This window comes from Microtus ochrogaster, linkage group LG9 (genome assembly GCF_000317375.1).
Source record: "Microtus ochrogaster isolate Prairie Vole_2 linkage group LG9, MicOch1.0, whole genome shotgun sequence".
Classification (NCBI taxonomy): domain Eukaryota; kingdom Metazoa; phylum Chordata; class Mammalia; order Rodentia; family Cricetidae; genus Microtus; species Microtus ochrogaster.
The window spans coordinates 30,970,991-30,985,871 of NC_022034.1; the positions used below are offsets into that span (position 1 = coordinate 30,970,991).

General features: G+C 44.7%; 1 protein-coding gene across 1 annotated transcript in view; it reads left to right on the forward strand.

Moving 5' to 3' along the window:
• Positions 1 to 1,508: 1,508 nt before the first annotated feature.
• Slc35f1 (solute carrier family 35 member F1) overlaps positions 1,509 to 14,881 on the forward strand; it is a 431,638-nt gene continuing 418,265 nt past the window's right edge. Inside the window, exon 1 of the mRNA XM_013352427.2 lies at positions 1,509 to 3,204. Within this exon, the coding sequence (XP_013207881.2) occupies positions 3,032 to 3,204 (173 nt within the window). The 5' untranslated portion in view covers positions 1,509 to 3,031. The remainder of the gene's footprint in view (positions 3,205 to 14,881) is intronic.

Sequence of the window (14,881 nt, forward strand, 5' to 3'; positions counted from 1 at the left end):
GTGGCTGTGGACCCATATGCCACCATTGAGAGTCAGATTTGATTCCCACCCCTCCACCAATTCAATAAGATGTCCTGGAGAATAGATTTTGAGACAGAGACAAGAGCACTCTCACAGCAGGGAGGAGGGAAGACGAGTTTTCATATTTTTTCTGTTTAATTTCATGTCAAACTTACTGCTGTGATATTTGCACCTTTGACATATGTTTCCCCATCTCTTACATGCTACTTGGTTATTTAAGAGCTGAGTGTAGAACACAGAATCCGGGAGGTTTTACCCATCTATGATATAAGATAATACAAGGTCTTTTCTCACCAGCAGGATTGGAATTTCACACCTTGAACTAGTTACAGTTAATATTGCTATGATGAAACACCAAGGCCAAAAGCAAGTTGGGGAGGAAAGGGTTTATTTGACTTATACTTCCACATTGTAGTCTGTTACTGAAGGAAGTCAGAGCAGGAACTCAAACAGGACAGGAGCCTGGAAGCAGAAGTTGGTTCAGAGGCCATGGAGGGGTGCTGCTTACTTGCTTACTCCTCATGGCTTGCTCAGTCTTCTTTCTTATAGAACCCAGCACCACCAGCTGAGCGGTAGCACAACTACATTGGGCTGAGGCTTCCCCCATAAATCATTGATTAAGAAAATGCCCTACAGACTTGCTTGCCCAATTTTATGGGGGTGATTTCTTAATTGAAGTTTCCACCTCTCAGATAACTCTTGTGTTGAGCTGACAAACCAGCCAGCATCACCTCTTAACCCGTTGTTGCTTTCTCCCTTCCTGCTCAGTGGAGATTTAGAACATAAGGATTTAATAATTGGCCGAGAGAAATACATATGCAGACACAGGACTGAGCTGTGATATGCCAAACACATTCACAAGGAAACAAGCCAAGTGTGAGAGGGAGCAGCCAGTCATTCAAGAGAGACATCTGGAATGACCATAAATGCTGTTTTAATAGAGATGTTCCCACCGAGACTTGCTGCCAGGTCCAACTGAAGTGCATTTTACTCATGTCTGTTACATTTGGTAGTTCCCCAAGGGCAAATTCATTGTAATCTATTGGAATTTTAATGTTCACAAGGCTACAAGCCTTGTTCTTGTTTGTAGTAATTCTTGTACCTGTCCTGAGAATCTGGGGTGAATATTCTAGAATGAAACGTCTCTAAGGAAGCATGGGGTGATGTTCTAATTATAAAATGGCAAATGTTCCAATTTGGGTGGAATTTTGTAGAAAGGGACCCTAGGGATGGTTCATGTAGAAACTGGGTTTGACAGATGCTTAAATATAGACTAGAGAGGTGTTTTTTTTTTTTTATGTCTATTTATCCACTTTTGCCTGAGACAGGGTTTTTCTGTGCGGTTCTGTCTTGGAACTTTGTAGACCAGCCTGGCCCCAAACTCACAGAGCTCTGCCTCACCCCATTTTTTAAAATGAAGAGAATCCCCAGTAGTATAAACAGGACTGGCTTCTTTTTGTCCCCCGCTTTCCTCTTTTGAAACGATATAGTCTACTACTTTTGAATGTTATATTTGACTCTGAACATCCTAAACAGTAGTTTCCAGAGCATTTGGATTCAGTGGCAGTATCAACGTGCTTTTATGTGAGCAAATATACCCGTTAAACGAACTCAGTGTGATTAGTTCCCCTTCTGCAGTAAAGTGGAGAAAAATCTTAAATGCATATCATTTTCATTGCAAGATGCTTGCCCAGGCAATCTGGACTAAGGGACGTTTGAAAAAATTTCCAGAGTCAATTACTGATTAAAGTGCAGATCAATAGGTGTAAGGAATGCCTGGGACAAAGCCCATTCTGTAGAAAGCGGTCTTGCTGAGGACTGGGGTTTCAGTAGCTAACACAGAGTTATCCCTTTGACAACGGGAAGACCTTGAAGGAGTCACTGATCCCTCCCGCTGGGTAGTTTAATTCATTTAATTCTTACAACGTCCAGGAAAACTCATGAGTCGCCTTGTCCCAGGATTTAAGAAATTGCCCAGCATCTCTGTTATTTCCAGAAGTGCCATTAGAGTCCGCTGGCTTTCCTTTCCGCGCTCCATCGCCGAAACGGAGATGTTTTGGGGTAGCTTGGTTTGTTTTCCCCAATTCCCAGAATGCCTTTTTTGGTGACAAACTGTTTTTCTCCCCATTTCCTGCAGGTCCATTTTGATGAGAGTAGTTGTAATATTTCGGTTGTTCAATTTGGATCTGTAACCTGGACCAACAGCGATCTCGTCCTACCGCTGCCCGGGCCCGGTGGTGCTGGATTCCTCAGAGCCTCCGCAGAAGCAAGATGAGTCCTCCCCAGTAGCAGAGGGGGAATCCATCCTGTGCTGCCCTAAAGACAAAGACAAAACCACCCACCGCCAGTCACAGCACCCTAGACCTAGGGCTTCTTTAGACGCCAGGAGGAGGTTTGGGGACACCAAGGCACCGCCGGAGCGCCCTCTGGCGACAGCAGAGCGCGAGTGCCCCCACCCGCCCCGACCCCCTCCGCCAGCGCGGCGCCCCCGCCCGGCGCTCCAGGTTCACTCTCGGTCTCTCACTCCGTGAGACACAGACGGCAGCTTTCTGAGCGAAGCCGGCATCAGCTGAAGCAGCGCCACCGCAACTGCCATCTCCAGGACAAGCCCTGGGCACTGGGACAGAAGGCGAAGCCTGGCAGCTCCGTGCCTCTCTCTGCACGGTCCTTGCAGTGGACCCGGCGGCTCCGGGTTCCCTCCGACCCCCTTCACAGCCACTTGGCGGGGTGTGCCAGGACTTGGGTCCCGGCTCGGGAAGAGCCCGGGCGGGTAGAAGCGGCGGCCCGGAGCGAGGGTGTGCAACCAGGACTGGGGAGCAAGCCGAGGGCACTGCGCTGGGAGGCGGCGGCCGGAGCCGCGGGTGCCTCCCCGCTTCGTCGCTTCGCAGGCGACACCGCCTCCCCGGGCCGGGGTTGCTTGGCCGGGTTCTCTGCGTGTTCCCGGGCCCGGAGCCCGCGCACTATGTGCCCGGTAGCGTTCTGAGAGCCGCCCGCCACCGCCTCCGCCTCAATGATCCCCCCGGAGCCTCCGCAGCCCCAGCTGCAGCCGCCACCACCGCCGGCCCCGCCGAACCATGTGGTGACCACCATCGAGAACCTGCCAGCTGAAGGCAGCGGCGGCGGGAGCCTGTCCGCCTCTTCCCGGGCTGGCATGCGCCAGAGGATCCGCAAAGTGCTGAACAGGTGAGCACAGGCGCCGAGCGGGGACGCCAGGGACAGGCGCTTCGGGCGCCCAGCCCAAGGTCCCCTCGCTCGATCGGACGTCCCCGAGGTCCTATGGGACAGGGTCCCGGCCAGAGGGCGATCGGTGAGCCAGGACGAGCTCTCCCTGCGCTCGCAGAGAGGCCGCGGCAGCTTTGTCCTGGCGCCGGGATCCCCAGAGTGGCGGGGCTGCAGGCAGGTCCGGGGAGCGAGTTGGGGAGAGGCGGGGTTGTTCTACCTGCAGCTGCCCTGTGTGTGTCCACACTCACGCCTCGCATCCGCACGTTGTTTCACTTCCCTTTTCTACTCTTATCCCAGCTTTGCGCTCTGGGGACCCCCGAACATGGCCTGGGCGGAGGCGGGAAGGCACCGGGTTCTGGTGATGGCGTGGAAGTCATCAACCTCGCGCTGTTTTTCGCTCCGCCCTGGTGGCACTGACTCCCCTCCCCAGGGGCATAGGGTCGTAGTGAGGACCCCCACCCTCACTTCCATCCTCATCCCCAGACAGAAGGGGAAAACACTTCTGCTTGATGCTTGAGTCGCTGTGCAGACTTGGTGGCTTTGGAGCAAGGAAAGAGGCTAGAGGCCTGGACCAGACCAGATCAAAAGTGCAAAATATTGAGGGAAGGGTGTGAGAAGCAGGTGCCTGGTTACTGCGCTCCGAAGCTGAGCCAGAGGAGCGCCCTGGCCTTCAGTGCTGGAATCTGCATAGTGGGTTATCAAGGACAGACATGTTCTAGAACAAGGACTCTTTTCACTTGGAAGTGGGATCTCCTTTAGTACCCTCACTCAAATGTGACGCGAAAGGGATTCTTGCCACTTAACTAACTTAAAATGATTGATGAGCTGATAGGGAAAATTCACCTAACCAGCTGTGTGAGTGTGTGCTTTTCAGTGCTTCGGCAGGGCAGCCCATTCAATCGCATTATTCATACAGGTTTCTGTGTTGTACAGTTTGGGCAGCAGAGATTCCTTGATGTGCTCACATGGAGCTGTTTGTGTCATAAAGCTCTACTGAGAGCAGAAATATATGTAGAGAAATAATTTGAAAAAATATTTTTATTTGGAAAGTATTTTATATTTTATTTGCATGCTATTCAAAAATTGCTTGTTAAAATCTAATGTTTATAATAACATATTTATAGACACTTCTGCCCAATATCAAATGAGAATTTCACTCTTAAGTAAGACCTGAATTGACAATAGAAAGTCCAATTTTACCTTGCCGTGTTTAGCTTTGGTTAATACATCCCCAAATACCGCACTTAAAAGGTGATTTAAAAAGATGAAAAGCAAAAGAATAGGGAAGATGATGGCTTCATACATATTCTGTGTGTACCTTGTTCTCTATGAATACTTGGTAGCTTTTAAATCGCCAGTATTTTAAGCATAATACATTCTTAATTATTAAATTATTGTTTTTCTCATCCAATTAGAAAACACCAATGCAATAGTTCATTTGTTAAGTTATCATTGAGGTCACAGCACCATCCTGCATATATAATGAATCTTAATGTCCAGATTGATAAAGTCACAGAGATAGGCTTGAAGGGACTTGGGGGTTATCATTCCTTTGCCTCTACCTAGCCATAAGGCTGTGGCTGAGTCATTTCTCTGGTCTTGGTCTCCTCATTTGTAGAATATGTGCTAGTGACACCTGTCTCAACTCCCTATCATATCGTGATTTTGAGAATAAGACTGGAGGAAAAAAAACACTGTGGAGAAGGGAAGTCCTAGGTATCATGTATTCAGCCCAGTTCCGTTGCCCAAACCAAGTCCATGAGAGCAACGCAGGGAAAGAACATAGTGGCTTTCAGGGGGAGAACTTGGCTTCTTACTGAGCCCTATGCGATCTGTGACTTGAGTGGCTTTATTTTCTATGCAGAGAGGGGAAACTGAGACTTAATTTGGGTGATGACATCTTTATCTTAAAAATATATGGAATGGCCGGGTGATGGTGGCGCACGCCTTTAATCCCAGCACTCGGGAGGCAGAGGCAGGCGGATCTCTGTGAGTTCGAGACCAGCCTGGTCTACAGAGAGAGTTCCAGGACAGGCTCCAAGCCACAGAGAAACCCTGTCTCGAAAAACAAAAACAAAAAAAAAATATGGAATGTAACCCTAGGGTTATAACATTTAGACTTAAACAAAAATCATTTCTTGCTTTTCTCTTGAACTCTTCAAAAATTTCATTTTTCATATTATAATAAGTTTCCCTCATCTAAGGTAAGGACACATTATTCTTTTGAAAAAGATATCTTTAAGGAGACTAACAAAAAAAGAAAATATTTAAAAAATTGTGATGGAATAATTTTGTTTGCCTAACGGACTTGTCTTATGTGCTAGGATTGTTTCAGCCAGATTAGCAGAAGCTACCGACAGACCAGACTCCTTCCCATGGAAAGAACATGATCAGTGGAAGCTGACAGTCTTAGATGTAGCTCTTCTTGTTGAACCATCATGGTGTGCAATGGCTGTGAAGTCAGCTCACTGGGGCCTGTTCATAAGCATCTTTATTCACTAAAATCTGAAGATGCACTTATTCTCTTTCCTTTGCCTCCTTTCCCTGCCCCTCTCTCCCTTCTGCCCCCTTCATCCACGTGGCCTATTCACACAGTGTTGTGGTTCCTTCTCAGCTATCCTGGGCGTGCAATACCTTAGCTCCTGAGAGAGAGAGAGAGAGAGAGAGAGAGAGAGAGATCCAGTTCAAATCCACAATCTCCGATCCATGTAAGCAATACGTGTCCAACAATTGGCATTAATATATAGAGTTGGCAGCAGTCTGTTTCTGTGAGCTGGGGGAGCAGTCTCTTTGTTTCCTGACTAGGGAGCAGCTCTAACCATATCCTTGGGAATATTTCTGAGAGAGGGGCTGGGGAAATGGGGTGGGGAGCATCAAACTGTATGATAGGCATGCCTGGTAAACTGTCTGTTCTTGGTCAGTTACTGTCAACCAGGGAAGGGGATGCAAACTTATCAATTGTCTGCCTATACCCTGTCCACTCAGGGACAGTTAAAGAGAATTAAGATACCAATTGATACTTAACTAATGCTTCATGCTCTCAGAAATCTTAGAATGAAAATAGACTGTGAACACCTTGCAGAATTGTGTATGAATTTCTTGCTTTAGTGGAGCACCATCTATTGACTTTAAACGCCCACAGAGCTAGATTGCTGCATTCTATATGTGAGAATTAGGGCATCTCACTGATGGTCTGGTCTCCTTCTGAATAGCAATTAGAATATCATATTATATAAGACTTTAGGGAAAGAGGAAGTGCTGGATCATTTTTTAAAACCAATTAATAGTATGTGTCTCTACCCAAAATTACTTTTGAGATGGGGTGCAAGAAATAAAAGGTGCTACAAATTCTGGAGTAATGATTGTTTTTAATTTTAAAGATGTGATTATTGTGTTTATGTGGATAGACAAGGAAAATTATGGGCAAACTGTTCTTCACTTATTTTTTGTTTTTATAGAACAGCAGTATTTATTATCCTGTCAGAGACAAGCAAGATACAGCAAAAAGAAAATGCTTCAAGGGCAACAGTTGATAACTGTTCCACAGGAATTGCTGACCAAGTTGATTTCTTTAAAACATCTAGGAGTAGGCACTAGTTATATATTAAAGTGCCAAAGAATTAATTCCCTCTGAAATGATTAGTTAATAAAATGTCCCTCAAAATGAGTGCTTTGTACATATAAGCTTTTATTGAACTTTTCCTACTTGGACATCATGAGCTTCTAGTTTTTGATCCATTTTTTTTCCCCTCAATAAAACAGCCGCTGGGTTGTGTGGGGTGATGAAGCTGTCTCTGCTTTGAATCTTGTAGTAGAGGTGTTTAATCATTTGATGGAAGTGCTAGTGTCTTGAGTCATCCGTTCATTTTGAACTGCTTTTCAACTTAGATTTGTTTTACTAGCTTTCAAGTTTTGGATGCTTTTGAAAATTGTAAACCAAAGAACATTAAGGCAGGAAAATTGGTAGAGAGCCTCATGAAACCCATGCCAAACCTGGGAAGTCATGATGTAAGAGGGGTCAATGTGAACACACAATCTTTCTGTGTCACAAGGCAAATAGAACATTATTAACCGATGGAAGGGTTGCTGAGAAATAAGGCTTTGTGCAAACACGGGGTTAGATCCAGCATGAAGACATGGTATAATGCAGATGATCCTTTCGTATGAAGTTGGGAGGCTTTTGTTAAAAGATTGTTGGTGAGCTTCCACCTCAAGCTGCTGCTTCTTACAGATATCAAAAACAAAAGGGGAAGATCAACTCATAATGAGGATATTAGACAAAATTATTCCAAATGGAATCGGGTAGTTAAAAACAAACATTTGTAGGATCAGTAGTAAATAAAGGGTGTCTGAAGGATGCACTATTTTCAAGGAAAAGGACAAATTAACTTTTAAAATGATCTTCTAGGACTTTTGTATTAGGCACTGCAATTGGGCGAATGGTCAGTCAAGGAATATTTGGCTTACCTTGGTAAATATGATGCACTTTTGTATTAGGCACTGCAATTGGGCGAATGGTCAGTCAAGGAATATTTGGCTTATCTTGGTAAATATGATGCACTTTTGTCTAAATAATTAATGCGTAATCAGATACTCACACGTTTGCATAACTGTTCTTTGACTGGCCACTTCATCAAATTCTGCTAACTCCGTAGTTCATCCAAAAAGATACCCAAGCTCACAATTCACTGCTGCAGGTGTAGATGCTACAGGCAACTGAGCTGGCCATCCAGGCAACTCCAGAGTTGCTTAATGCAACTGCTGCTATTATATTTACCCTAAGAATAAAATGCAGAATCTGAGAGTCTCACCTTTAAAATTTAGTTGAGCAATTTTGTGTTGAGTTCAGGCTAATGAACATTTCTTGTACACTGTTCAAACACATTTTTTAAATTGTACATCTAAAGGAGCATGGCTAAGAAGTTAAACTCCACTTGGCATATACAAAACAATCTATAAATCTTTGATATGTTTCTTGACTGCCAAATGCATACATAAGTACATATTCACTTATCCTAGCAATTACTATGTATTGGAAGGTGCATAAAACAGTATTTTTGGAGCAGAAGACTTCAGACTCGGCACATGTATTGCTATTGAGAGTGTAATGTTACAGTCCACTGTCTGAATTGTCTTACCTAATTCTCTATTGGGCGCTTCCACATGCCTAGATCCTGAGCCATGTACATATATAAGTTGTTGGATGCTGAGGCGTTTGCTTTCTGTTGCCAGATAAGCCACTTTGAGCAAACGCAGCTTAGGGGAGGAAAGGGTTTATTTGGTTTACCCTTCCAGGGCACAATCCATCACTGAGAGAAGTCACGGCAGGGACTTAAACAGAACCTGAGACAGAGACCATGGAAGAACTCTGTTGTTTTCGGGGTTTCTGTCCTGCCCAGTTCCCGCAATCATTAAGTCTCAAAGAAATCACACAGAGGTCTACATTAGTTATAAACTGATTGGCCCATTAGCTCAGGCTTCTTATTCATTCTTATAACTTATATTAGTCCATTATTCTTGTCTATGTTAGCCACATGGCTCAGTACCTTTTTCAGCGAGGCAGTCACATCTTGCTTCTTCTGTGGTTGGGTCAGGACTGTGCCCTCTCCCAGAAGTCTCCATTCTCCTTGGCACATCTCTACTTCCTGTCTGGTTGTCCCACCTCTACTTTCTGCCTGGCTACTGGCCAATCAGCGTTTATTTAAAATATAATTGACAGGATACAGACCATTGTTCCACAGCACTCTGTTTTCTGTCCGTTTACTCACTTGTATTCAGTTAGTTTTCTTATACAGTCTGGGAGTACCTACATAGGGATGATATTGCCCACAGTGGGCTGGGTCCTCTTGCATCAATTAACAATCAAGACAATACCCCACAGAGGTATTCATGGGCCAGTCTGATCTTGGCACTACATAGGGATGATATTGCCCACAGTGGGCTGGGTCCTCCTGCATCAGTTAACAATCAAGACAATACCCCACAGAGGTATTCATGGACCAGTCTGATCTTGGCACTTCCTCAGTTGAAGTTCCTTCTTACCAAGTGACTCTTAAGTTGAGTCACAAAAACTAACCAGGACAAATATGCAATTCATATTAACCTTCTTGACAGACATTTTGAACTTATGCAGGGACTACGTGAATGCTAAGAAAATTTAAAGAAAATATTAAGGAGAGTAAAAATAAATATACTTAAAAATATTTTCTTATGAAAATGCCTCATTTTGGGGGATTGGAGATGTGACTCAGCAATTAAGAACACTGGTTGTTCTTCCAGAGGACCCAGGTTCAATTCCCAGCACTCACATGGCAGCCCACAACTATCTATAACTTCAGTTCCAGGGGACATGATACCTTCACACTGCTGCACATGAAATAAAGTTAGACTTAAAAAAAAAAAAGAAAAAAAAAAGCCTCGTTTCATCAGTGTTTATGTGGGTGTAATTTGTTTGTATACTATTATTTAATAATTTAATCTTTTGTGTCAAATTTAAATTTTTAACTTTCAAAAATATTTACCAGGGCATGATTATACAAAATACTTTAAATATTATTTTGCAAGTTCTGACACCATAATTCCTATTGTGTTCCAGGTAGGTTAATTAGGTGAAACTCCTACCATGGAGTACACAGCCTGTTTTATGTTATTATTTCCTTTCGTCCGATGGGGAGAGGGAGTGTGGATCCCACGGTGCATGCGTGTTGGTCAGAGGACAGTTTGGGGGCAATCAGTTCTCTCTTTTCAGCATATGGGTCTCAGGATCTAATTCAGGTTGTCAGTCTTGGCAGCAAGCCCCTTTACCTACTTTGATGCCTCTTGAAGACCCTTCCTAGATTAAACAAATAAACAAACAAACCAAAACCAAAACCGAGACTATCCACTCCTGCTTGTCCTACTCAGGGTTTGAGTGACAAGCTGGAAGTTGTCATCCTTGCCTCTGGGATAGCACAGTGTCTTCCATCTATGATTAAGTCTTCTGGCGTTCACTGACTCATTTATCCTATCAATGTCTCATGTAATGAGCACTTATTTGGTCCCACTGTGTACAGGACTTTGATGGAGATCAGTGGTGAACCACATACCTAACAGACTACAGTGGGCTCTAGGTCATCGAAGAAGTATCCGTTATTAACATAATCTACCAGGGAGGCAATTTAAACAAAGTGGAAACCTACAACATTTCAATGTAGACATCATTTGTCAAGTATAGATTTTAAATTTATTTAGTTATTTTTAAATATTTATGTGTTTGGGTGTTCTGTGTATGCACGTGCACCATTTAAATTCCCGTTGAGACTGGAAAACGGTGCAGGATCCCCTGGAATTGGAGTTTCAGACTGTTGTGAGCCACCAGCTGGGTGCTAGGAATCGAATTGGGGTCTTTTGCAAGAACTGCAAGTGCTGTTAACCGTTGAGCAAGCTCTCCAGCCCCTCAAAAGTAGATTTTTTAAGGCTATCTAAACAAAAGTAGATTTTGAAGGCTATCAGGAAGACCACCCACACAGTCACCTGCAGGCATACTATTGATCCCAGACTGAAGGTCTCTCTTGTTTCTGTTTCATTTAGGACTTAAAAATAAACACAACAAGAATGAGAATCAGCTGTTAGTGTTCATGGGACTTTACCATTTTAGGAAAAAAAAAAAAAGATCCAGGTTGAAACCTATCCTGCTGTGGAGTGATCAAGGCCATTGCTATGTAACTCAAGAAAAAGGAGTTTTCTGTCTGGATGTGGTGGCACATGCCTGTAATCCTACCACTGACATGGAGGCAGGAGAACCCTGAACCAGAGGCTAACCCTGGCTGTACAGCCAGGTCCAGGCTATGTAGATCCTGGGTACATGACTAGACATTGTCTAAAACAAACAAACAAACAAACAAAACTCCCAAACAACAGCTAGGGTTTTCTGAAAATATTAGCGTGCTGACACTGCTGGGCTTGGCATGTATTTGTGTGTTGCAGATAGGAGAGATGACAAGATGCAGCTATGACAAGACCACAAGGATCAGTGCGTGGAAGGACTAGATACTTTGGTACATAGCATGATGAAATTCAGTGAGACTTCTTGAGCTAAAAATCAGCATTCATTTAGATGGTGGCACCAGTTCCTATGTTTTATGTAAAAAACATACCACAGAACCTTCATTATATTACATCTTTTCTTTTATTCATTTTGGTTTTTCAAGACAAGGAACTAGTTTTTGTAGATCAAGGTGGCCTCGAACTCACAGAGATCCCCCTGCCTCTGCCTCCTGAGTGCTGGGATTAAAGGCGTGCAACCCCCCCCCCCAATGCCCGGCTACACTATGTGCTTTTCAACTGGTTGTGGTGGTCACCTTGCTAAGTGCTTTGTAAGACCACAGCAAAGGGAAACAATACCAGGCTGGGCACAAAGCAAGAGAACCTAGGGATGGTATTTGCCCTTGGCATTGAAAAATAAGAAGGGTAGGACCATGTGTGAGAGCAGGGAGAGAGAAAGGATGATTTGTGTGTGGAGGTTGATGACTGGGGAAAGGCACAGAGTTTCCTGTTTGAAGATAGCACAGGATGAGAAGAATAAAGGCATGGGAGTGAGCTGGAATTAGAACTCTTGGGTGAGGCGCAGATACAAAAAGCTTAAGATGCTAAGTTAGTAGTAAGACATCACTTTATTGATGATGATGATGTCACCACCATTATGTCACTGAGTAGAGAAACAGGCTCAGAAACATGTTTCAACATGATATTCTCAGCACAATTACAAGGTCAGAGGACAGGGAAGGGACCGGAGTTGGGGTCCAGTTAGGAGACTGATGCAGCTAATCGGGGCAGAAGGAGATGGACATCTCTATGGCCTGGAGGCAGCTGGGATGGAGAGAAGGGCAGACTCTGGACTAAGGGAGGTGGTCAGGAGGTGCCCACCATGGCTGGATCTCAGTGAGTGTTCACCGCCCACTTACTCACACTTGATTTGAAAAGCTACTGCAGGGGAGAGATGTGCTTGCTAAGGATGAGTCCAAGGGCTGAGGGAGCCAGGGAAGCAGTCAGAACACCTCCTGCAAAGAGCATTGTCTATGGAATAATGCTGGGCCCCAAACCATAGTAAGGATAGAAAGCAACAGAAAGCATCCCGCAGCCGTTTGATAAAGCATTTTTCTGTTTTGTTCTAAAATGTGTAGATGTTGTCTCGGATCTATTTTTTTGCCATTTCGCTTTTCTTATAATCAATTTTTATTGTCCTTTACAAATGCATCGTCTGTACCGAGTAGGAAACAACTGCAATTTTGCAGAGGAAAGTCTTAGAGGCCCAGATCCCTGCTGGCCATCTAGCTGGGAGCAACAGTGAGTCTGGTATCTAGAAGTATGTCTAATCATGAGCGAGTGGAGATCCTCACACTGGGCTCACCAGGCATGCCTCAGTCCTGCCCTGTGAATCTGCACATATTATCTGGTCATGCAGAGTATTATCTTTTGGCTTTTAAACGTTCCTCAGAGTTCATGTACAAAAGGCTTATTCAATAGCATTTAGAGCTAGTGGAGGTTGGTAGAAGGAAGACAGGTCTGTGGAGGCATGTCTTTAAACAAGATGTTTCAACAAAGTTCCCCTCTCCCTTTCTCTTTGTTTCTCTCCTGTCACTAGGTAAGCAGCTTTTTCTGTACTGATACCCCCACCATAATGCACTGCCGTGAGATCGTACAGTAAAGCCTCTGAAACCATGACCAATACACGTTTTTCCTTCTCACGTGCTGTACAGCTGAGTATTTTGTCACCAAGGCAGGCATGCAGGTAGTAGAGTAAACTGACAATTGATCCATTAAGCATCAAGGGCTTAGACAAAGGGCTTGAAGAATAGTTGGGGTTCCTGCCTGAAAGCCTCATTACCGCCTGGAACGGCAGTTTGCAACCCTTGGGTCTTGGCCCACATGAGATATCCTGCATTTCAAATATTTACATTATGATTCAGAACAGTAGCAGAATTACAGTGATGAAGTAGCAATGAGCTAACTTTATGGTTGGGGGTCACCACAATATGAAGAGCTATATGAAAGGGTTGCAGCATTAGGAAGGTTAAGAACCACTGCCCTGCAAACTATCTGGAAGTGAAAGGGGTAGAGAACAGCACCTCATTTCTGTAGAGCGGGGTGTAAGTGGAGAGTACTACCTTTTCAGGAACCTTAAGGTAGGGACCAAATAGCCGAAGATGGGTCAGGGTTGCTTGGAGGCCCCCACATCTGGGCTGAGATCCTTGATACCACTTCACTTCAAATTCTGGGGAGCACCCGGGAGAGGCCATTCAGCCATTCCTCAAGTAATTACTAAATCAAACAAGAGGCAAGATCTATCCATTGGATGTTTTTCCGGGAACAAAGCATCAAAGGACTCTACTCATAAGTAGGCTAACCTCAAGCAGATGGAGGCATTCATAAACAACCACATCCGAATGATACCCAGGAATGCTAATACTAAGCACAGATTGAAGCAGCGTGGCATAACAAGAGGATAATGGAGCTTTAGCATGGGTGGGCCATACAGGTCTTACTCTGGTGACGTGGACTCTAATCATAATGACCAAAGAAACTAGCTACTGGAGGCACAGAAGGAAGGACGTTCTAGGTGGATTTGATGAGATAAACAAGTAAGGAACGAAAAGAAAAGAAGAATTGGGCTAGCGAGAAAAAGACTAGAGGAACAGGTAATACCATTTTTAAGTGGGATGAGCAAGTGACAGATTGAAAGAGACTGGGTGGTGGGTCAAGTCATGTAGGCTGCTGTTGGAGAACACATTGCAGGGGAAGGCTATGCTGTGGAAGAAAGGCATGCTGGGAGCTGAGCTGGGCAGGGGCAATGGAGATGGGGAGAAGTACAACTTTTGGAATGATTTGCTTTAGGCAGTGAAGCCTTTGAGTTGGCAGAATGTTTTTTTTTTCAGGGTAACTCAGGGAAAGGAATACCTAAAAAGTGCAGGCTTTGGGGATTCAAACATTTCGGTGGGGACAGTGCCATCTTGACACAGTGCCATCTTGACACAGTGCCATCTTGACACAGTGCCATCTTGACAGCAGAGAAAGACAGGTGGAAGAACATGCTTATGGAGAGGAAAGCAGAGTTTACTTATTCCAAGCTGAGTTAGGGATGTCTGCTGGGAATGCCAAGTGAGAGCTGAAATTCTGCGTAGAAGTGAGGATTTGGAATTTTGGATCTAGGAATCCTGGCCAGGTCTTACTGGAGACGATGTGTAGAAAGAGGTAGAGAGGGCTCCTGAGCATGGTCAGGAGAGAATGCCAACTTTCAGAGTTAAAAGGAGGACCCAGCCAAGGTGAGAGGAAGAGTCAGAAGTAGGAAGTGGACCAGGGGAGGATGGTGCCCTGACGCCAGGTGAGGGCATTTCCAGAGGATGGCAGTAGGGCATCCTTTGTGATGAGAGTCCATAGAGACAGGCAGAGGCGTGACAAATGGTTTGACAATGCAGAAGACCTCAGGGCTTGTGTCTTAGTGAGGGTTTCTATTGCTGTGAGGAGACACCACAGCTTACAAAGGAAAGCATTTAACTGGAGCTGGCTTACAGTTTCAGAGGTTTGTCCATTATCATCATGGCTGGAAGCATGGAGGCATGCAGGCAGACATGGTGCTGGAGAAGTAGCAAGAGTTCTACAT